Source organism: Phocoena sinus, chromosome 11, assembly GCF_008692025.1.
Source record: "Phocoena sinus isolate mPhoSin1 chromosome 11, mPhoSin1.pri, whole genome shotgun sequence".
NCBI lineage: Eukaryota > Metazoa > Chordata > Mammalia > Artiodactyla > Phocoenidae > Phocoena > Phocoena sinus.
Window position 1 is genome coordinate 21,123,525 of NC_045773.1, and position 24,723 is coordinate 21,148,247.

Sequence of the window (24,723 nt, forward strand, 5' to 3'; positions counted from 1 at the left end):
TTCTCAGACAGGACGGGGTTAAAGGAGCCGCTGATTCGGGGCCTCCGGCTCACTCAGGCCGGGGGTGGGGGTGGGGGGGAAGGAGGGGCACTGCGTGCGGAGCGGGCCTGCGGCGGCAGAGGCGCCGTGACGTTGCGGCAGAGGCCGGCGTGACGTTGCACCAGCCTGAGGCCCGCCGTGCGTTCTCCCGGGGAAGTTGTCCCTGGATCCCGAGAACCTGGCAGTGGCGGGCTGCACAGGCTCCGCGGAAGAGGGGTGTGGAGAGTGACCTGTGCTCGCACACAGGCCCCTTGGTGGCGGCAGCAGCAGCCTTAGCGTCTCCCGCCCGTCTCTGGGGTCCACGCTTTTAGCCGCGGCTCGCGCCCATCTCTGGAGTTCCTTTAAGCAGCGCTCTTAAACCCCTCGCCTCGCGCACCAGGAAACAGAGGGAAGAAAAAGTCTCTTGCCTCTTCGGCAGGTGCAGGCTTTTCCCCGAACTCCCTCCCGGCTAGTCGTGATGCACTAACCCCTTCAGGCTATGTTCAAGCCGCCAACCGCAGTCCTCTCCCTGCGCTCTGACCGAAGCCCGAGCTTCAGCTCCCAGGCCCGCCTGCCCCGGCGGGTGAGCAGACAAGCCTCTCGGGCTGGTGAGTGCCGGTCGGCGCCGGTCGGCACCGATCCTCTGTGCGGGAATCTCCCCTCTTTGCCCTCCGCACCCGTTGCTGTGCACTACTCCGCGCTTCCGAAGCTCCCCCCTCCGCCTCCCGCAGTCTCCGCCCGCGGAGGGGCTTCCTAGTGTGTGGAAACTTTTCCTCCTTCACAGCTCCCTCCCACTGGTGCAGGTGCCGTCCTTATTCTTTTGTCTCTGTTTTTTCTTTTTTTCTTTTGCCCTACTCAGGTACGTGGGGAGTTTCTTGCCTTTTGGGAGGTCTGAGGTCCTCTGCCAGCCTTCAGTAGGTGTTCTGTAGGAGTTGTTCCACGTGTAGATGTATTTCTGGTGTATCCGTGGAGAGGAAGGCGATCTCCGCGTCTTACTCTTCCGCCATCTTCAAGGTCCCCCCCCAAAGAAACTTTTAAAAACTAATTTACCCACACCCACTCTCTCTCTCTGTACATCCAACCATTTACCTGTCCATCTATCATCTACCATCTATTTGTCATCTATTTTTTCAACCCATACTAGAAGCACATGTCATTTGCCTTTCTGGCGTGTTACACATGCTTAAGAGGCCTAAGGAGGAGGTTTGAAAAGCTACCTTTATATTTTTCTAAAAGAAGAAATGGAATGGAAGACTGCCATTTCATAATTAAGGAGGCCTAATATTAATGTTTTACAATATAGATTCATTGGGAAATAGACCAAGTTACCCATTTCAGCTAAACCTGTTGAATTGGCCACAAATAGTTACAATTTAAATTTACTAAGGACACATGCAATATATGCCCTACAAGTACAGTTTACCTCCCAGCTGAAGTGAAGTCAGTAAGTATTTCATGGGTGTTGGACACCAACCAAGATTGTTTGGTTCACTCCTGGGAGAGACCAAAATAGGGCTCAATGCATGACATGGCAAAGAGTTGGGGGACTATGGAGAGGTGGTCCCAGCTTGAATCCTGGTAGCACCACTAAGAGGGTAGGTGGCCTTAAGCAGTAATCTCCCAATTTCAGTCCTCACCTGTGAAGTGAGGTAATAATACCTCCTCATAAGGTTGTCCTGAGGATTCAACGAATTAATGTATGTCAGCCTCTTGGAACAGATAGCTAGCACTTAAATGTTCTCGTTTTTATTGTTGTTATTGATAATATTCTTCCAAAATTCCCAAGAGGACTATTATACGATGTTCTCATTTATAAGAAGTACTTGGGCATAAATAACCACCATGATGGCATAAAAGGAGAATGTTGGTGAAAACATTTTAAATGTGGTATATACCCTATTGGAAAAAAATGATAAACAGGAGGCCCAATCAAATGGAGGTACAGTAGTCCTAAAAATAAAAGTATCATTGCATATTTACTCCTAGATGCAAAAAGCATCTAGGATGTTAGGCTAGGATACTAACTTTAGCAGTGCTTCTTTATTCAGAAGATTCATTTTAGCATCATGACCGTAACTTTCTCTTCTTTCTCATGATTCATCCTTTTCTCCCTCTAATCATCCTTGATTATCTTGCAAGCACCTTGCACTTTTTGGGTGTTTTTAATATGACTAGTTTTTCTTCAGGACACTCCACTGCTACAAATTCAAATTATAATCGTAAATTAGTGCCAGGGTACATTTAAGCAATTAGAATGCTGTAATTAAATTCTGCTGTGTATGTAATCTAATAATGCATACAGGTAAGTACAAAAGTAGAGAGCTGGGTTCTCAGTGTCTACTGACAGTTATTCATCTGTTCTCCAATTGTCTCACCTCCTATTTATCAGATGTGGGTGCCTTGGAACCTCCATGCTTATTAGTGGAACCTGACCTATTTAGGCTCCCCGTCTTGCATCGCTTAACGACTTGGCTGTGGATCACCACACCTCTCATTTTCAGAGCAGTCTCATAAACATTCACTCCCTTGCTTTGCAACCATGTTGGTGCAAGAGTTTATTACAAGGATTCAGATACTGGCAGAATGGTGGAACCAGTGTCTCTGATATTTGGCCACGTGACAATACCATTCTTCCTGGGATCAAAAGAAATAAAGCAGAGCCTCCAGATCTCAGAATAGGGGCGAAGTCAAAAGACTTGGGTGGAGGAAGACTCACAGTTCTGATGATATTTTTGTAGCATCATCTGGTAGAACCTTGTTATCAAAAGGTTTGGTATTTTTTTTAAAGTATAGATTAATTCATTTAAAAATATTTATTGAATGTCCACTATGTGCTACACTAGTGCTGTGTGCACAATGGTGACTTGGATCTCTGCCCATGTGGAGTGTAGAGTTTTATGAGATTAATATCATATTGTCTCAATAATTAGCTTTTGAGTTAGTTTGGTATTTGTTTGTTTGTTTGTTTTCCTCTTCTGGTCCGGGATCCATCTAGGATCACACACTGGTTTTAGTTGTCATGACTCTCTAGTCGCCATAATGGGAAACAGATGTCCAGTCTTTCCTTGGCTTTTCTTACATTGGTATTTTTTAAGAGTATAGGCCTTTTGCCTTGTAGAAGGTCTCTCAATTTGTGAAATATGGATTTGTCTAATTCAGTGATTCCAGACATGTATTGTGTTGGCCACATCTTAGAATCATTAGGGAACTTGGTGAAACTACAGAGACCCACAACCTGCCCCGTTTCACCCTATACCACTTCAGTGAGTCTGGGTCTCTCTATTCTTCAGTTGCTATAGGGTAACTCTGCTATACACAGACGTTTCAGAGCCACTAGTCTAATATAATTTCCTTGTGGCAAGAATACTACATAAGAGATGTTGGGTCTTCCTCAGTGTGTCTCACAGGGAGGCTTGCAACGTTAGTAAGCTTTGTTTTTGGTTAAGGTGGTATCTACCAGATTTCTCTTCATCTTTTCCACTTTGTAATTAACAATTTGTCTGGAGTCAACACTTTGAGACTGTTTGACCATCCTGTTTCCCAACAGTCTTTGATCCAATGGTCTTGGTCTCCAGTGGTGATCTTGGCTAAGCCAGTTAGTACTGTGGTTAGTACTGTGGTATATGGTGATTGTAAATGGTGATTTGCTAATTCTATCACCTTCAACGTTTCTTAGCGTTCATGGGTAAAGAATAATTTTCCCTTCTTCTCCATCTTTTTAAAAAATGGTTTTTATTATCAACATGGACTCATGGATTTCTTTATATTCAATATATTATAATCCCTTCTCTCATTCATTTTGATGCTCTAAAGGCTCCCAGTACCATAGCCTTGGAATCAGCCAGTTTTCCTTTCAGTGGAGAATGCCATCTAGAAACCAAGGTCTGGTTTCTATGTAAACTAGTTGGAACCTCATCCCAAGAACAAAAATATGCACCACCTGTCCACCAAAAAACAACATGCATTGCACAAACCATACCTGGGCTCCACCTTGAGAAAAGATGATCTGATTCATTTTCCCTTCTTTCTCATTTCCATGTCTGTATATTCACTTATATTATCCTCCCACAACCAAACACTAATTCATAAACTTTCTCTTTGTTCCCGTGTTCATTGTGATCAAGTTTCTGAGAAGCAGTCTGTCCAGATACTTGATCCTACTGCTTATATCTTTGAAACTGTGATACACACCCACAAAACACCTGTACTTGTTTGCTCTTCTTGTAATGCTTTTTAGTTTTTTTTTTTTTTTTTTTTTTTTTTTTTTTTTTGTGCGGTATGCGGGCCTCCCACTGCTGTGGCCCCTCCCGCTGCGGAGCACAGGCTCCGGACGCGCAGGCTTAGCGGCCATGGCTCACGGGCCCAGCCGCTCCGCGGCATGTGGGATCCTCCCGGACCGGGGCACGAACCCGTGTCCCCTGCATCGGCAGGCGGACTCTCATCTACTGTGCCACCAGGGAAGCCCTGAAAGCATCTTTATAGCTTATTTTTCTTTTTTTCCTCAAAACTCCGTGAAGTTGGGGGACAGATATATTATTTTCCTTTTACATTTTTAGAAAGTGATGCCAGAAAAGTAAAAGATTTTTTGATAAAAAAAAAAAAGATTTTTTGATAAGTTTGCATATATATATATTCTTGCATATATATATATATATATATAAATATATATATCCTTGATCACTAGGTACTATGCTAACAGTTCCCATAGCTGATAAAGCCTGAGCTATGTTCTCATAGTTTAGAAAGCTAGAATTCCTTATTCTGAGTTGAAAATCAAGGCAAATCAACTGTATAGTGAATCGAGAAACGTAAGAAGCATTCCCTTTTTAAAAAGGAAAGATAATAATACACCCATCGACATTTTCCTTCACTACTCTTTTAGTTGATATTCTACAAATGTTTTGAGTACCTGCTGTGTGCCAAGTGGTCCTGGAGATATAGCTAGGGTCAAAATAGGTAAAAACCCATGCCCTAAGGAGCTTACCTATTAGGCAGAGGTGATGGTAGATAGGGATAAAGACGATAAAGAAGATAAATAAGGTTATACTGCATTAGAAGGTACAAACAGGGTCACCAAATACAATTGCACAGGTTGCACACTGCCCGACTCTGTGCCCAATGGTACCATGGAGATCTTGGAGCTAAGCAACTTAGGATGAAACTGACATTAAGTAAGATGGGAAAGGCTGAGGGAAGATCAGTGGTTCTGTGTTTTGGGGTTTTTTTCTTAACTTTATATTGAATGAAGTATACACCTGGAAAAGTGTATATAATGTAATTGTGCAGCTCAATGAACTTTCACAGATTGAACACATCTGTGCAACTAGTATCACTATCAAGGAAACAAAACATTACCAGCACCTGAGAAGCCCCTAGCATGTTCTTCCAGTCATTAATCCCCCCACTACCATGACTTTTAATAGTACTTATTAGTTTGGGCTGACTTTGTATTTTATAGAACTGAAGTTATACAGTATATGCTTTTTTAATATATGGCTTCTTTCGCTCAAATTATGTTTTTGAGATTCATTCATGTTGTTGTGTGTCGTTACAGCCAGCTTATTCATTTTCCCTGCTGAATGGTAGTCCAGAGTATGAGTATACCACAGTTCATTTACATAAATGGGCATTTGGGTAGCTTTGCAGTATTTGGTTATTATAAGTAGTGCTGCCATGAGGATCCAAGTGCCTGCCCTTTAGTGGACATCTGTAAACATATCTATTAGGTGTATACCTAGGAGCAAAATTGCTGGGTCATAGTGCATGTGTATGTTACACTTTAGTGGACCTTGCCAAAAAGTTAGTCCAGAAGTAACTTAAGTTGGTCCACCAGCAGTGTATGGGAGGAGTGCTGTTTTGATGTGTTAAGTAAAATGTCTACTTTATTCAGTGCAATCAGTTATACCACCATACATTGAAAAGAACTGCACCAAAATATTTGGAGACAATTTTGCTAGGTGCCTAGGAAATGGAAATAAACTAACTAAAGTTTATTGGCATTATTGGCTTTGGTGAAGAAGTTGAATACAAGTTAAATACACTAAAAATAATATCCTACACAATGATAACCAGATTAACAGAATGAAAAAAGTGGCCTCTTTATGTTGGAAAATACAAAAAAAACGATTACTAATCCTAAACCAGGATGTGTGTGATCTTCATGGTATATCATAAAACTTTATGATCGCTGTAGAGCAATTTCAGTAGATACTTATTATGGTTTCAAAGAGGAAGGCAAATTACTATATCTTTTTAAAAACTTGACAAGATTATTTTTAAAATTTCTTTAAAAACATAAATGGAAAAGAATGGCAAATATTATTATGGAAAGTTAAAGCCTTTGTCATATCAGATACTGAGACATATTATAAAGGAAGAATGATTAAATGTTATGGGACTACACAAAAGTTGAACCGAGTCCCAGAACAAAGTAGAGAACCATATATATAATGATATATAAGGATGTAAGAAGCAGCATGGTAAACAGTGCAGAGAGAATAACATTGAGAGTCTTTGGGGGCTACCCTTCATGGTAAGTGCTTTATATTTTATACTTTATGCTCTAAACAACTCAGTAAATTCAATATTATCATTCCCCATTTTGCAGAGGAGGAACTGAGTGAGTTTCAGAAAAAATTACTTACTCAGGGCCCCATAGATTCTTCCAATGTGGGAGGGCCAAGTCCAATCTGACTTCACAGGAGGAGAGAGCACATCAGAGGGGATGAGATTGAAGGACACAATTTCTGCCGCATAAACAAGACAAAGCGTTAATATTGGTAACTCAAGTTGAACATAAACTCGCAAGTAGATAAGTGAACAAAGGGTCATTTCACAGATAGGCAATAGCAAATAATAGGCAATTGCAAGGGAAATACTCAAGTTGGTTAGTAATCAAAAAACTGCAAACTGAAACAATTTTGCAGTATTATTTTGTACCTTTCTTATTAGCAAAAATAATTTTTTTGATATGATGTGGTTTATAAACATATATACCTTTCCCTAAGATGAAAAATTAGTAAGCATATTTGATATCTTGATTCAGGTGATGGTTATATGAGTATATACACACATCAAAGTCATCAAGCTGCACAGTAAGAGTTGTGCATTTTACTGTATATACGTCAATAAAAAGGAAAAAAAACACTAAAATATGTTAACTGATGAAATCAGAATTATTTGTGAGAAAATAAAGGTGGAAATAATTAGATGCTGCCAAGGTTAAGCTTAGTATAAAACATTCCGCATGGAACTCCCCTGGTGGTCCAGTGATTAGGAATCTTCCTTCCAATGCAGGGGATGCAGGTTCGATCCTTGGTCTGGGATCTAAGATCCCACATGCCGTGGGGCAACTAAGCCCGCGTGCCGCAACTAAGACCCGACACAGCCAAATAAATAAATAAATATTTAAAAAAAAATTCAGCGTGGTGAGTATAAAGCATTTAGCCCACAAATTTGAAATTCAGCTTCTCTTAAGAGCCAAAGCTCAGAGGAAGTTATGATCACTTACATAACGCACAGTGGTCATTAAGGTAAAAACAAAGCAGCTGCTCGAAGGAACACAGTCATCATTGGTCCTAAAAATCAGAAACTGCTCCCATGTGTCCTTGTAAAGGGATATTATATGAGGTAATGAACTATGTCCTGAACAACACACCTAAAGTTATTAAAATAAAGAGTTTCTGAGGGTTGTTTCTTACGTTGTTTCTCAACATAAGTCAGGGGAGTGATGCCAGAACACAGTTTCTAAAAAGCAGTTTTGGGCTTCCCTGGTGGCACAGTGGTTAAGAATCCACCTGCGGGGCTTCCCTGGTGGCACAGTGGTTAAGAATCCGCCTGCCAATGCGGAGGACATGGGTTCGATCCCTGGTCTAGGAAGATCCCACGTGCCGTGGAGCAGCTAAGCCCATGCGCCACAACTACTGAGCCTGTGCTCTAGAGCCCACGAGCCACAACTACTGAGCCCAGGAGCCACAACTACTAAAGCCCATGCGCCTAGAGCCTGTGCTCTGCAACAAGAGAAGCCACCACAATGAGAAGCCTGCGCACTGCAATGAAGAGTAGCCCCCGCTTGCCGCAACTAGAGAAAGCCTGCGTGCAGCAACAAAGACCCAAAGCAGCCAAAAATAAATTTAAAAATAAAATAAATAAATCATACCAAAAAAGGAGTTTTACCTCGGGAAACCTTATGGCTCAGTTTTGTAGGTTTCTGATGATTCTAGCTTAATCCAAGAATAAACTTAGTGAATCTAGAGCAATGGTTCTCAATTGGGGTGCCAAAAGGAACCCTTTGGCCATCTCTGGAGACATTTTTGGTTGTCACAGCTGGTGAGGAGGCTGCTACTAGACTCTAGTGAGCAGAGGCCAGGAATGCTGTTTAATACCCTATAGTGCACAGGACAGCCCCTCCCCCCACTAAGGAATTACCTAACTCAAAATATCAACTGTACTGAGGTTGCAGAATGCTACTCTGAAAGAACAAATGTGTAGTATTCACTGAGACCATCCTCCATAAATATTGCCTCTCACAACTAGCTTGGATGGAAAAGGAGAAAGTACTGGCTTATTTACATAGGGGGAGGAGGGAGTGCAGGTGTAGTAATTATGGCCTGGCCTTCTAGGGGCATGATAACCCCTAGAAAATAGGAAATTGCCCAGGGAAGTATGTTTCTATGGCCTAGCAAGAGCTGCCTTGTTAGATGGTAGGTAGGTATTAAGTGTTGATGCGGCCTCTCCCCCAGCCAAATTGTATAAAAACTAGTCAGCCCATAGCTCTGGGCTTCTCTGGCCTGGCAGAGTCTTCCTTCCATGTAGGTGTGTCCACAGAAGGTATTAGAGAGGCTCCCGGGAGCTGTATCAACTCACTCATTTGTGTCCTTATCCCATTGGTTCTTTGCACTGTTTGCAGGCTCACTGGTAAACTAAGGTGAGAGCATAGAAGCGGCATCCAAGGCCTCATTCTCGACAATTTTTGAATTTTAACCAGACTTTGAAGTCTGGCCCAGCTCAGCAGTGGACACAGTTGACTACCAATGTTAAGAAGCCCCTTTCTGTCCATCTGTAGTCACTGATTCTCTCTGGTTCACATCTTCCCAATGTCACCTCCAGAGGGAGAGAGCTTTCTTCCCTTAGTTCTAATTTGGAAAATCCCTAGGAAGGTCTTTGAACCCTCTTCCATCACTTGCCCACAGAAGGATGATTGTATTTCCATTAGATCCAGTAAGGAGAGAAGCAATTCTCCAAAAGAATGGGATATTCTGTTCAGAAAGGGGGTTGGGGTACGAGGCAGTCGAGACAAATAGATATCCAACCCTCCCGGAAAATACATCAATTTTTTAACAAACTTTTTATTTTGAAATAATTTCAAACTTACAAAAGAGTTGCAAGAATAGCACACACACACACACACACACACAAAATGTATGTCTATCAAACCAAATTCACCGGTTGTTGACATTTTCCACATTTGTACTGGTGCTCTCTCTATCTCCCCCACCTCCAAATGTGTGAACCATTTGAGAGTAAGTTACACTGTTTACCCCTAAATGTTTCACGGTATCTTTCTTAGGATAACGGACATCTCTTACAGACCCATATAACAATGATCACATTCAGAACATTTAACATTGAGCCTATACTATTGCCTAATATGCAATCCAGTTGTATCAGTAGTGCCTTTATAACAACTTTCCCTCTTGATCCAGGATAACACACTGCATTTAGCTGTTATAACTCTTTAGTCTCCTTTGCTTTCAAACAGTTCCTCAGCCTTCCTCTGGCATTCATCACACAGACATTTTCGAAGAGTATGGGCCAGATTTTTGTCTCAGGGTTTCTCATGATTAGATCTAGTGATGTATTTTTGGCAGGAATACTACCCAGCGGTGTGCTAGAAGCAGTTAGTACCATCTATGAGAGCCAGTTGTCACATCTCTTCCCAGCTCCATGTTCTGTAATATCATACTGGTTGCTTGAAATCAGCCATGGTGGGAATGTTCACACCATGGAAATCAACAAATGCTACACATCAGAGCTTGTACCCCCTCCCCCATTTCTGGTTGTGAAGCATTTACATTTAGCAGCACAGCACTGTATGTAGATGAAGTTACGTCCTTCTCAGAACGTATCAGAAGGCACATGATGCTGGTCTTCCCAGTTACTGGTGACATCTCATCCCTTGGTTAAGTTGGTATCTGTCAGGTTTCACCATTGAAAAGTTACCATTTCCCCTTTGTAATTAATTCTCCCCTATAGAGAGATCCTTTGTGATTATGTAAATATTCTGTTTCTCATCTAACTTTCACCCAATAGCTTTTATTTATTGAAAAGTACTGCCTGAATCAATTAGTACTATGCCTGTTGCAAATTGTAATTTTTTAATCTTTTATTTCTTCTACATTTATTTGTTGCTGTTCTGCAGGTCGTTTTTGTTTTGTTTTTTTGGTAGACTTAACCCTTAAAGAGATGATTAGTAGTAGACTTGGAAACAAACAGAGGTTTCTCAACGTTTTGTCAAGTAGTTCTCCATCTGAAGTATTTGTGACCAAGTTATGAATGTTCGTAGCTATAGTGCAGAATAAGTTTCCATGGAGTACTATCAATACAGAAAATGCAGAATGCGTCTTCAGAAATAGTTTTCCCATTCTATGTGAGCGTGTATGTTTGATGGTGACATACTATCCTACCAACGGTGGAGGTGGCATTTGGAGTCATTTTTCTGATCTTACCTGATTCCAATTTTTACCAAAAGCATGCCTTTAGGACATTCCTGGTGAGATTTGCACTGGCGTTAACTAAAGCACGGTGAGGTCGAAAGAGTCCAGGGTCAACATGTGCTGTGGGATTGAGTAGTCCACTTCTTGCCCCTGGCCCTCAGTGCCATCATCTGTAAAATCATAGGAGTCGTATTTTCACAAAAGTCCCTTTCAAGTTCTAAAACTTCCTTTTATTCTGCTTTCCTACTTGGGAGTCAAAACCCAGAGTCCACCTCGTTAGCATGATGTCTTGGTCAACTGAGCCACCAGTCAAGGACCAAAAGTGAGATGTCGAAGGTGGAGCCTGAACCCAGTGACCTCGTGATTGGATCCATAATCCTGTTAAATGAGCTTTGGGACTATAGCACCAGCACTTGATAACTGTTTCACGTTACCTCTGTGCATTCAGCCACATCCCCTGCTTCACTCCTCTGCTTCTCTTTGTTTATCCTTGACAATCATGGAAACCCACTGAAGGATCCCATTACCTCTGCCTTTGAGGTGATCCCTTTCTCAAGTGTTAGCTTTCCCAGTACCTATAAGGTTACCTCGGTTGCCATGGTTGTAAGTAAAGGAAATGTTCTATCCAAGAGCAGACTGCAGTTTCTAAAGAAGTTTTACCCTTCAGACATGAAACTCCAGAGTTCTGTACAAGTCTTAATTAAATTTCACCATATGAAATCGCTGAGAACCAGGCAAAATAGTATTTTCTTGATGAATCCATTGTTTGGTGAACTCCACGCACAAGTCAGGTAACCTTGGCAGTCAGTTTTAGAACTTAAAATATGTTGCCTTGTATTTCCAGAACAGTGGTTAACTGAAAGGTGAGGTGGGGCCTAAGATGTGTAAAAGAATGTGGGACTTTGCCAAACCACTCATTTTCCTCTCTTTCTGGAACGAGATTTCTCAAAGGCCCTACTGTTCCGTCCCACCATTGCCTTCCTCCACCAGAATTGTGTCGGGGCCACTGGTGTAGGTGAAAAAGTCCACAGGCAAGCTTCGTATTTGCCTGCCCTCTCCCCTGGAGCTGTCTGAGCCTGGTACTTTTCATGCTTTAGCTCCTCATTTCAGCATTTTTAATATTTGATGACCCTTCCAATGTAGAGAAATATTTGGCAACTTCCTTGAGAGTATCTGTTTGAGGTCTTTTAATTTACTAAACTGAAAAGTTGGTGTCTAAAATATTGTTCCAGTGACTCATCTAAGGTTCTGAGGACGCAAAGGGGTCCCAGGGTGTCAGAGGCATTGGCAATAATTTTCAATATACTTTATACATCTGCAGTTTTTTAAAAAAAATATTTGATCTAACGCACTTCGCCTCTTCTCTCTGATTTTAAGACAGATTTGACTTTAACGAGTTCAGGTCTAATTTAAACTCAAACATGTTCTTGAGTTCCCCTGTGAAGCCCTCACCCCCATGCCCCACATGAGTTTCTATTTCTTTGAAGATAAGGAATTTAGCTTTTCTAAAATTTAATCTCGATCAACACCCACCTCACCTGTTGGATTAACTGCTTCATCATCTTTCACCAGATTAGAAAACGACTGTCTCTTGCCTGAAAGACAGAGGGCAATTGATTTCTGCAGTCAACCTGGCTTCTCTTTGATTTTATAATCTGTTTCTAGAGATTATAGGCGAGCTTTGAATTCCAAGGCTCTGGGCCTGTCAGCTTTTGAAGCGAAAAACTTTGAAGCAGATCCACTGCCTCAGGTTTCAGAAGGGATACTTAGTTGTTGGAGGATGAAATATAAGGGAAACACAGGTAATTATCACTGTTGACATTGTAATATCCCAGGTTTGGGGTTTGTTTATTTTATTTTATGGCTTCTAAAAGAATTATTGTTATTAGTTTTGGGGGTTTTTTTTGTTGTTCTTGTTGTTTTTTTGAGAAGCCCGATCAAATCACTTGGCCACTTGAGAGAAAAGCATAAACCTTCCAGAAATTCTCACTGAGCTAACTGCTTCTATAAACCTACCTAGTGTGCATTTACTTTAAAACTACTTAATTACTCACCACTGATGCACTTGGTATAATTAGAAAACTCTCCAGCTCAGATTTAACAGGTAGAAAGGAGAAAGAAAAAAAAAGTGTAGGGCAATTTCCAGACCCATGTTCTTAAACACTATGCACTTTCAAGTACTAATTATATAGGATTTATGCAAGGAGGGGGTTATATGGTATTGTTTTAGCATGTGTTAATGCTTACAAGCTAGCATCTCACCAAAAAAAAAATTTTTTTTAATAAAGACCCTGCTCTACTACTCAATGTTGTAATTTATCACATAATGCAAGAATGGTATTTACATATGTCATCACATTTAACAAAATAAATTAAGGTGCATGTGAGTGTTATTGATAGAGGCAATACCCTGACACAGTTATGCATCCGTACCAGGCAACTGAAGAAGTATTCCTGTTAGTGACAGCCTCAAACTCATATTTTTCTTTGGGATCTTAAAGGCTTTAAAAATAAAATAGTGGAGGGCTTCCCTTGTGGCGCAATGGTTAAGAATCCATCTGCCAATGCAGGGGACATGGGTTCAGTCCCTGGTCCAGTAAGATCCCACATTACGTGGAGCAACTAAGCCTGTGCACCACAGCTACTGAGCCTGTGCTCTAGAGCCTGTGTGCCACAACTACTGAAGCCCGTGCGCCTAGAGCCCGTGCTCCACAGCAAGAGAAGCCACCGCAATGAGAAGCCTGCGCACCGCAATGAAGAGTAGCCTCCGTTCGCCGCAACTAGAGAAAGCCTGCGCATAGCAACGAAGACCCAACGCAGCCAAAAATAAATAAATAAAATAATTTTTTTTAATAAATAAAATTTTAAAAAATAAATAAATAAATAAAGTGGTGGTGGGGAGGGTCGAGTGAGTACCAGATTTCCTTCTGGGAATGAAAATGTTAAAAAATAGAAAAAATAAAATAAAATCATGGGGAAATGATAAATTAGGGTTCATCAAACTTCAGTATAAAGCAACAGAATTTTTATCTCAAGCATTTTCTGTAACTGGTTCTTTTTTTTAATTTTTAATTAATTTATTTGTTTTTGGCTGCATTGGGTCTTCATTGATGTGCGTGGGCTTTCTCTAGTTGCGGCGAGCAGGGGGCTACTCTTCGTTGCGGTGCGCGGGCTTCTCATTGCGGTGGCTTCTCTTGTTGAGGAGCACGGGCTCTAGGCACGCGGGCTTCAGTAGTTGTGGCGCATGGGCTTAGTTGCTCCGCGGCATGCGGGATCTTCCTGGACCAGGGATCGAACCCGTGTCCCCTGCATTGGCAGGCAGATTCTTATCCACTGCGCCAGGGAAGCCTTGTAACCTGTTCTGAAGGCTTACATTTTCTCTACAAGAGTATAAATATTAATTCAATAATGTCTCATTGACACAGAAGTAGAACTTATATTTTTTATAATATTTGCATTGTGTGTACCAAAATAACTGCTATGACACAGGAAAACACTGAGTAAACTAATCTAAGAAAATCAGAGCTTCAAAATGAACTTGGAGAGGTAAAAATTATTCATTTAGAAGCTCTCTGAATTTTCAGTTTCAAAGTCATGTGTGTTCCTTCCAGAATACTGCTCTCAAAACACAATTTCCCACAGCTAATTAAAGTGCTGGCGCGCACACCCTCTCTCTCTCTCTCTCTCTCTCTCTCTCTCTCTTACACACACACACACACACACACACACATACACAATGTGGCTTCCCCTTAACCCTGGATACGTCTCTCCACGCCCCCCTCCCTTCCCCCTGCAATGGTATGATCTGCGTTCAATCCTAAACTGAAGGTACCAAGCTGTGACAGCTTCCCCAACTCCACAGCCATTTGCTACGACCTAGGGCAGCCTGTGTTCAGTGATGCTTTCCTTTTCCACCGACAGGGGCAAATCGAAGTAGACAGCGAAACTATCTTCAGGTTAGCGGCGCTTATTTTACAGGTAAGAACTGATAAACTGCCTCTTACCCGCTCCTTTTGTTTGTTGGGTTTTGTGAACTGCCTGCACTTCTGAAACTTTTGCATGGGCCAGTGGCTGACGGCTTTTTAAAGCCTCCTGGTTGTTTGCCGGTATAAGATGTGAGCCACTGTTTTCTGTTTTAGTGTAGATTGCATGAGCGAGAGTGTGATATGTCTCAGAAGAAAATGAAACTTAGACTTCACTGAGGAAGAAGAATTAAGACCGTATTGCTGGCAAAGAGCTCCCAGTGGCTTGAATTTGGGAGGCTGCAGTTGTTACAACAGCTGTAATTTGCATTTAAATTTAGTAACTTTTGTATACTTTTTCTTGAGGTGGAGTTAAAGAGCCCTTTAATTCTTAAAGGCACACATAGCTGAAAAAGCAGTGTGTTCCATGCTGGTTTAAAAAAAGAAAACAAATGGCATGTGTTGATTTACCTGTGTCATGGTTTAAACAGTCTGAGGCCAGACTAAAAAGTGTGCTGCTCCGAAGGACAGGCGTTTATCTCGTGATCTTCAAAACACTGAAGGAGAAATAATCATCTATGCTTTTTCGGATAGATTTGTCTCTTCTGTTAAAAACAAGAAATAATTATTGGGTAATAGCGATTTCTTAAATGCCACATTCTTCTCCAGGGTCACATGTAGGGAAGGTGTTCTTTGTGGAAAAGTTCTCAAAACAAAACTCAGCATTTTAAGAGGGGAAAATGATCAGGAGTACAATTCTTTTAGCTTAATCACCATCAATACAAATTGATCATCTATATTTGTTTTTTATTTCAGGAAGCCAAAGGGGATTACACCAGGTATGGTTCCTTTTCGAATATTACTATGCAAAGTAACCCTAGCTGAATCTTTTAATGCTATTTTAAATAACAATGGATGCAAAGCAAAAGAAAGTATATCCCCAGGCGAGAGACTGAGGTCTCTTTCCTCTTCAAATAGAGACCTATTCTTTTTGTGAATGAATCCGGGAATGAAGCTTTGCAAGCCAGAGTGACAGCAGATTGTACTCAGAAGTCCTCCAAAGTTCTATTTTCCATCACCTGTTAGCAAGATGAAGAAATCTATAAAAAACTTGGGTAGCCCGTGCTGATTTTTTACATTTATAATAATCCTGTGTTTAAAGAATTATACCGTAAGCACAAAAAGATTAAATCCATCAGCTGCTTAGTTAAGGGATTAATAGGGGCTTTCTTTTTGCAGCTGCCCTAAAGGGGCCTCACCCTTCATATATTTGACCTAACAGTTGTATTGTTGCCACCGAGGCACTTACTGGTTCTAACTGCCTAACTGGCCAAATCGTCAGAGAGTGTTTATATTTGAATTCACCCTCTATCTGCTCCATTCTGTTCTTTTAATGCAATAGTTGCGTTGGGGTAGTAGAAGGGGTTAAAGGTGGAGGCAAGACCTCCAATTCGAAGCAGCTCACAGGCCAACGACCCACAAAGCCTCGCCTCTACAGTGTTAATGTTCCACTGCTGGTAAACCTTACCTGTAGATTATTTACAGATCAACTAGTACTCATTCCCAGCCAAGGCTTTGACTAGTGCGCTCCTGAACAGGCTGATAACCAAGTAATGCCTTCCAGGCTTGAAAACGTCCACTCATGGAGTCACGCTTCACCTCAGAAACTCCAAGCACTTTCCACATCTGCCCATTTAATGCGGTAGAATGACTGAGGCTCCCACTTAACAGGCCATGATCCACTCACCACACTCTCCTTTTAGCTCTGTTTTGTGCTATATTATTTTTTTTTAAATTTTAGGTTAGGAAATATGCTTTGAAGGAATCATAAAGATCAATGAACACCAAACTTTTTTTAATTAAAAGAAAATGTCAGAGCATGAAAAGAGGATAAATTAGTCTCTAGGTCATTAACATCAAGAGCGGCTGTGTTCTCCACTGTTGTCTTCCCTGGAGGAGCCATGTTTCCTAGGAAGATCAGATATGTGAGGAATTCCATCGTGTAGGGGGTGAGTCTGAAGTTGATTTATAAATGAGGGCTTCTGAGCCAACAGCTCAGCCTCTGCTGTCTGTGAACCGCTAACCCTTCCTCCCCCACTTTCTCCCGGTCAAGCGTGTGATGGACACCCTCTGAGCTTCATTTCCTCATCAGGAAAATGGCACCTCCTTCACAGGTCTGTTGTGAGATTAATTGTATGTAAACATTGCCCAGGGCGGTATCTGGCATGTAGCAAGCTCTCTATACACTTTGGCTATTATTATTAACTATTATAGTATCATTATTGCCCTCATCATTATCATCCTGTCCCATCTCTTGGCAACCTCTGAAGAGGCTTTTGAGATGTAGGAGGGTCTGAAGAAGCTGTAATCACGTGTCAGGGGAAAGAATCAAAGAGAAAGACTGATTCCACAAAGCTTCCTTAGGGAAGATCGCTTGCCTATGGCAGGAGAAGGCTTAGAAGGAACGGTCCTTGGGTAGTACAGACGTTTTAGCCCTAAGATTTCAAGGTTGGTGAGTCAGTCTGGCCAAGCACAGACCAATCCTTTCCCTTAATTTCAGTGTGTTCCTGGTGGTTTCCTGAGTGATTACTAGACTAAAGAAATGGAGGACACTGTTTTGGAATTGTCTAAACCACACTGAGTAGTAGAAGGAGCTTGGGACTAGGAATCAAGAAACTAGCACCGTGACCCTGAATGCCCTCTGTCCGTTCTCAGCCTCGGTTTTCTCATCTGTAAATTGGGATTAAGGAAAATGGGACTTGGCAGGGTAGTTTCGAGGCTACGAATGGTGTTTAAGGACTTTGTAGATTACAGTTTGTTTTACGAGCATTCGTTATTGCTGATGAGGGTGAAAGAAAGAATAGGAAATGTGAACTTTTGTTATTGGGTATATAATGAAGCAGAATTCTGGTTGACTGTCACCACCCCTTCCCTATCTGATCTCCTCCTCCCCTGAATGGAGAGGGTATATTTTTCCTCCAAAGTTCTGTTATAAAACTAATTTAAGAAAATCAGGCCAAAAATTTAAAAATACCATGCAGTGGTGTGGTGTAGTGATCAGAGTAAAGACGCTAGAACCAGAAAGCCCCACCCAAATCCCAGGTCTGCCACTTATTACCTGTATAATCTTGAACAAGTTATTTAAACTCACCAAGCCTCAGTTTCCTCATCTGTAAAATGGGATTATACTAACAGTATACACCCCACAGAATTGCTATGATGACTAAATGAATTAATATATACAAAGTACTTAGAACGGTTCCTGCAGTCTCCACTTTCATATTCCATCAAATTGATGGACATAATTTATCACTCCCCTGTTGTCTTAAATATGAATTGTTTCCCATTTTTTGCTGATATAAATAATGCTTTGATGAACATCTTTGTGTAGTTGGGATTGGGGTTGTCTGTGATTTTTTTTTTTTTAAAGAGTTTTTGATTTGGACCATTTGTTAAAGTCTCTTTTGAGCTTGTTACAATATTGCTTCTGTTTTATGTTTTGGTTTTTTTGACCCTGAGGCATGTGGGATCTTAGCTCCCCAACCAGGGATGGAACCCACACCCCCTGCATTGGAAGGTGAAGTCTCAACCACTGGACCTCCAGGGAAGTCCCTGTGATTATTTTCTTAAGTGATGTTTCTCAGGTGGGGAACAAGCAAAGGGAAATTCCTCAAAGGAGGCAAAGTATGAAGCGCTGAAATGGAGTTTATGCATTCTTGATACCGCTAAACTAAAATTATACAAACTTCATAGCTTTATCCAGTGACGTCTCCTAAATGCCTGAAATGGGTCCGCACCCATCTAGGCAACTAGGATGCAGAGGTACTTAGGCAGGGGCCTTCCTTCCAGAGAAATTTGACTTTCTATCAAGAGCTACCTCAGTGGCAATTCTGAATTCCACTTCTCTGTTTACATGTCAGTGGCTGCAGCTCTTAGCTTTTAGAACGTCACTGAGGTTTGATTGTGGATCAGAAAAAGTCCCCAATTATTACCCTCCTAGACCAGGGCAATGTGGCTTTTTCAATTAAGACAGTGATTGAACACCTAATTCTTGAGGCTGCTGTGGTCCACCCACTCCTCGTGAATATGATCTTCTTTCTCAAATTTAGAATTTCCAAAGCTGAACCTGCCACCATCCCAGCCCCCAGACCAACTCCTCCTCCAATGTCTCCCCTTGAGTAACCACCATTCTCTCTTGAATCATCTCCAAGGATTTTCTCTTTTCCCTCCCACCTTCTTGTCCATCTGTCAGACAGCTCCCTTCTTTCCTTGTCTTTATCAGAATGCTGGCTTTCTCAGCCCTTAGTCTCCTCCACTCAGCCTGACTGTAAAAGTATGTGTGTGTGTGTGTGTGTGTGTGTGTGTGTTGTTTCTTTGACTGCTTTCTGTGACATTATTTTAAAAGTCAATGCCTGATTTCATTCAATTCCCACCACAGTTGTTATCATCACCATTTAACAAATTAATAGGTGGAAATTTTAGGGCCAAAGAGACTATGTCACATAGCCAGTAAGTTCCCAGATCTGTTCTGATTCCGTTGTATACTACCACCTGCACATAACCCCCTGGTATCTTACTAAGACATAAATGCGATCATTGTTGTTGACTTCCAGACACCTCTTACAGTTTCTCGTTGCACAGACACCCATCTTCCAAAACCCTAACTTGGCATTCAAGGCCCCCCATAATCTGCATTATACATTTTAACCTCCCACACTCTACTGCTCATACACCTTAATATCTGTTCCTGCCTTTCTTCTCTTTTCTTCACATGCCTTCACTATTTCGCCTTTATGGCTTTGCTCAAACTCTTCTTCCTAGAATGCCTTTAAAAACAACAGTCCTCCCCTATTTTGTTTCCTGCCCTGTTTCCTTGAGTATTTTAAGTTAACATTATCATGACCAGTAGGAAACCTTGCTCTCTGAAAGTTAATTAAAATAGTGGCATGGGGACTTCTTTCTTCAAATAGTTGACAGCCTGAATTTCCAAGTCAGCCCTTAAGCTGCAAAGATAACAAGCTACTCGGGTAACACAACACAGACAAACACAGGATTCCTGAAAGCTGACACGGCAAGGAGGCAAGGTTTCATCACTGAGCCAGCCGCAAATGAGTTTGTAAAAGCAAAGCATTTTCTTTTCTTTTTAAGATCCTGAAAGGTGGAAATTACTAAGGGAACTATGTGACTAGGGCACTTTTTGCTTATAAGAAAGAGTGAGTGACTACAATTTACAGTCCAGTACTGGGTCACCATGAGGGCATATTGTCACCTAGCTTCAAATGGGAAGGAATAATTCACAATTTACAGCTGTGCTACTGGGGACAGCTGTTTTCCCATGGGAGAGGAACTTCTCTGGATGCCTTGAGAGTAGTTAATGAACGGAGGGGGGAACAAGCAAAGACTTTAAAGAACTTCTACTCTTACACCTCTAGAGCACTTGAAGCTCTAAAATATCATTCCATTTCTGGGACCTTTAAAATCAGTTACAGTGATAAAAATGGCAGCTCCCGTGGGCTAGGTGCTGTGCTGAGTATGTCCTTATTCACATCAATGGGGAGGCAGGAGTGAAGACAAGAGCTTTGGAATTTAATTGCCCAGGCACTTGCTGTATTACTGTGGGTAACTAACCTCTCTGGAACTCAGTTTCTTTGTCTCTATTACTTGGTATTACTATTATTATTGTTAATATGTTTAACCTTTCCACCAATCCTGTGATAACAGGCGCCACTGGTATCCCCATTTTACCGAGAGGGAAACAGCTTTGGAGGGAGTAAGTAGCTGACTGTCGAGGTCACATGGCTTAGAGAGTGGCCCAATTAGGACTCCACGCCTCGTGCTCTTCACCTTTGTCAGGAGTCTCCTTTTTTGTATCTCCTTTTTTTGTATTTAATGTAAGAATCATTACCTTCCTTGCTGGCAGAATAAAGAAGGCTGACTTGACAGAAATTTAACGTTTCTGTCTGATTTCAGGCCAGGGCTGTAATGAATCAGCAAAACACTTTTGTGAAAAACCTATTAAGAAATGGCTTTTCTCTCTCCTGGTGTCATGACTCTATGTTAAGGTTTGACTTAAAGATACAAATAGGTTCTTTTATTAATCAGTTCAGCGCATTAATATTTCATTTATTTTTAATGATTTGTAAATAATTCTACGTGTCAGGCTGTTTAACACGTTTTACAAACGTTAACTCATTAATTGTCTCCATCCATGAGGTTGGTGGAATATTATTCCCACGTTACAAGTGAGATTAAGAAATTTTGTGTGGATTATATTACCATATTATGGTTTAACATTTCCCCATGGCTTGGCCAGATGTTTAGAGTTGCTGTGTTGAATAAACAAACAACATAAGAACACATAGGGAACCGCAGACAAATAAGTGTGGGAAATACGTGGTTAAAAGCTAAACAAAGTTCTTTTCGATGAAGTTCGAATCTGCTCATGTGCATGGCGGGTCTCCCAGAAGTAGACACATAAACAGTGTTTCCAACACTTATTTGTCCCTGATGTGTGAGCCTCCTGCCAGACCAGTGTTCTACGGACTTCACTTTGTGAAGCAGGGGATTATTTATTTGCTGAAAGCTCAGTATTAAAATGCCTTTAAAAGATAAGCAGTTTTGGCAAACCTTTTCTTGGTACTCCTTGCCAGATTATTGCATCCCTCGATTTTAATTCCAGTAACTCTTGGGTTAAACATTCATCAAGTTCTGAACTTGCTTTTTCTGAAGAGCCCTGAATTTGGAAGGAATCATCCATCCCATACAGTGGGTGCTTTTTCATCTGCTCTGTGCAGAGAATGTTAGGGCTGCCCAATATTATGTATTGGAACCCTCATTTCATAGCTGATGAACTAACAAGTGACATATCCATGACAGTTCAGGTTGACAGGACCAGACCTACAGTCCCCAGGTCTCCCTGACCATCTCAGATTTACCATTTTGTCTTACACTTGTATCAGGAGGCCTCCATGGATCCTTGCTGTCCCTGATAGAAGGCAGTGAGGACAGCAGGCAGTGGACTCTACCATGGTAAGTGGTGTTATCACTGGAGTGGCCCCGAGTCTAATATTAGTCACTTGAGGACATAGCTTAAGAGGGAGAAGGCCGGAAATGAGCACTCAGTCAGCAGTGCCTTTGGAATACCTTGTCTTCTTCTCATTGCTCGACCCTATTCACTCCTGTAGATCGAACACCTAATACCTACAACGTGAGAGGCATTGGACCAAGCGAGGGCTGTGATGGAGGCAGACTGAGTTTCCGGCCTTCCTTTTATTCCTGAGCCACGGTCCTTCTACATCCTTTATAGGAGACACTGGAGAAAGGCCTGGGCCCTGGACTGAGACAGGCAGGCATGAGGTTGAGTGAAACAAGCCCTCCTCATCTGCTCGTGGTGTGACCTTGAGCCAGTTTTAAAGCCATCTGAACCTAAGGTCCCTTTTCTTTCGGAGATTCGTTGTGAGGATTGAGTGAGATCAAGCACCTTGCAGGGTGCCCGGTACAGAATGGAGACTTAGTACTTAGGAGTCTGGTTCCACTAAGTCCCATGTAGAGATGCATTTTAGATGATGTTGCTGTTGTTGTTTTACCATCTTAGCCATTTGTAAGTGTACAGTTCAGTGGCATTAAGTACATCCACACTGCTGTGCAACCATCACCGCATCCGTCTCCAAGATTTGTCATCTTGCAAAATGGAAACGCTGTGCCCATTAAGTGAGAACCCCTCTCCCCTCTGCCCCCAGCCTCTAACAGCCGCCATTCTACTTTCCGTCTCTATGAGTTTGCCTTTTCTGGGTGCCTTATGGAAGTGAAATCATGCAGTTTTTGTTTTTTGTTTTTTGTTTTTTTGTGGTACGCGGGCCTCTCACTCTTGTGGCCTCTCCCGTTGCGGAGCACAGGCTCCGGATGCGCAGGCTCAGCAGTCATGGCTCACGGGCCCAGCCGCTCTGCGGCACGTGGGATTCTCCCAGACCGGGGCACGAACCCGTGTCCCCTGCATCGGCAGGCGGACTCTCAACCACTGCACCACCAGGGAAGCCCCAGTATTTGTTTTTTTTGTGACTGGCTTCTTTCACTCAGCATGGTGTCCTCAGGGTTCATCCATTGTATGTATATACCGCTTCGTTTAGCCATTCATCCATGGATGGATACTTGGGCTACTTCCACTTTTGGACTCTTATGAGTAATGCTGATATGAACAAATATAGGTAAACATCTCTTTGAGACCCTGATTTCAGTTCTTTTGGGAAGAGAGATGCATTTTTAAGAAGAATCCCTGGCTTCCAGATAGTTAAGTATATTCTGCTGTTCATTGGAGTGGGGATTGGGGTGAACGCATAGGAATTGGGGATGGATATCAGATCCTTGTTCTAAATCATCAGATCTTACTTACCAAAATTAATACTTGAGGAGCCCAATACTTACATTAAAATATTGTTGTAGGTGAATATTTATTCACATGGAAAAATGATTACAATATAGGAAGTAGGAAGAAAGCATAGGTATTATCCATTTTTATTAAAAAATTATATATACCAATATGTTCAAATACGTGATACAGATATAAAAACTGGTCCTTAAGTAGTAGCATCGTGCAGGAGCCCCTAAATTTTTTTGTTCATACAGCCCCTTTCATTCTCAATATGCATATACTTTTAATTATTTATTTAATTATATAGTTATGTACATGTAGAACTATATTGACATCACATACACTATAAAATATTCTCAAAAGAGTACTGTATCAAAAGGAAAGAGATAGAGTAACATGTTCCAAGAATGAATAAAAATAAATATCATTAGAAGTTCTAGTATTGGGAGTTCCCTGGCAGTCCAGTGGTTAGGACTCGGCGCTTTCACTGCTGGGGCCAGGGTTCCATCCCGGGTCGGGGAACTAAGATCCTGCAAAGCCACGTGGTGCAGCCAAAAAAAAAGAGAAAGAAGTTCTAGTATATTCTTTCTGCACACCTACAGATCTCTCTACCACATAGACTGTTGTAGAGAAGATTCTGAAGTTAGACAAAGCTGAACTGGATTCCAGAGCCCACTTCTCACTGGTGAATAATCTTAGCTGAGTTACTGAACATCTCCAAGCTGCAGTTTTCCATCTGTAAGTGGGAATAATTAGAGTTCTTTTATAAAAAAAATTTTTTTATTGAGATATGGTTTTTTTTGAGGTATGTAATATTATATTAGTTTCAGGTATAGAGCATAACGATTCAGTATTTGTATATATTGCAAAATGATCACCGCAATAAGTCTGGTTAACATCCAACACCACACATAGTTAACAAAACTTTTTTTTTCCTTGTGATGAGGACGTTTAAGATCTGCTCTCTTAGCAGCGTTCAGATGTGCAGTACAGTGTTAATAGTGCATTGTGCCCTGCCTGGTTTATGGTAGGGGTAAAAAAAATTAAGCTGGTACTATTGTCATGACTAACAGTTGTCTCGGGATGGTGGGGATAGAAATGTTTACAATTTTCCTTCTTTGCATGTCAGTGTGTTTTCATTTATTGAAAATGAAGATACAGTGCTTACGTAAGAATTCTTTTAAATGTTATTTTGTCTTGTTAAAAAACTCAAGAGCTTAGCACAGTGACCTACAGATCTCCTGCACTGCATCCTTTTTCAAAATGAATGTAAGATTCATGGAACACTACCCACTTGGCCTAACGGAAACTTCCCAAACCAAGGCTTAAAGCCCTTCCCTGCCACCCCAGAGCAGCAAGCCTGTGATTTCCCACCCCCCCACCTCGTATATGGGAGGCCCTGTCCAGAACCTGCTGGCCCCCAGGGGCCTGCGCGCCTTTGTGAACAGGCTCATTCAGTTCTCAGCACAGGGGCCTGAGGCTGGGCAGGCAGAAAGGAAGCAATTAAGACAGTGGAAACCTACCAGGGAAAAAGCTGTTGGCAGGGCAGACTTCATGGATGTGTGATCTGTGCAGTCACACAGGGCCCCCTGCTCGGAAGGACCCCACTCTTGGTTTGATGCTCTTCTGTCTTGAAATCTTGAAATTCTCCATGATTTTT

The 24,723-nt window shown here is 41.7% G+C and overlaps 1 protein-coding gene across 5 annotated transcripts in view; it reads left to right on the forward strand.

Annotated features, from left to right (window-relative positions):
* FRMD4B (FERM domain containing 4B) overlaps positions 1–24,723 on the forward strand; it is a 281,077-nt gene that overhangs the window by 196,333 nt on the left and 60,021 nt on the right. For all 5 annotated transcript variants that reach the window (XM_032649977.1, XM_032649975.1, XM_032649974.1 and 2 more), the window contains 2 exons: positions 14,655–14,711; positions 15,512–15,534. In XM_032649977.1, the coding sequence (XP_032505868.1) occupies positions 14,655–14,711; positions 15,512–15,534 (80 nt within the window). The remainder of the gene's footprint in view (positions 1–14,654; positions 14,712–15,511; positions 15,535–24,723) is intronic.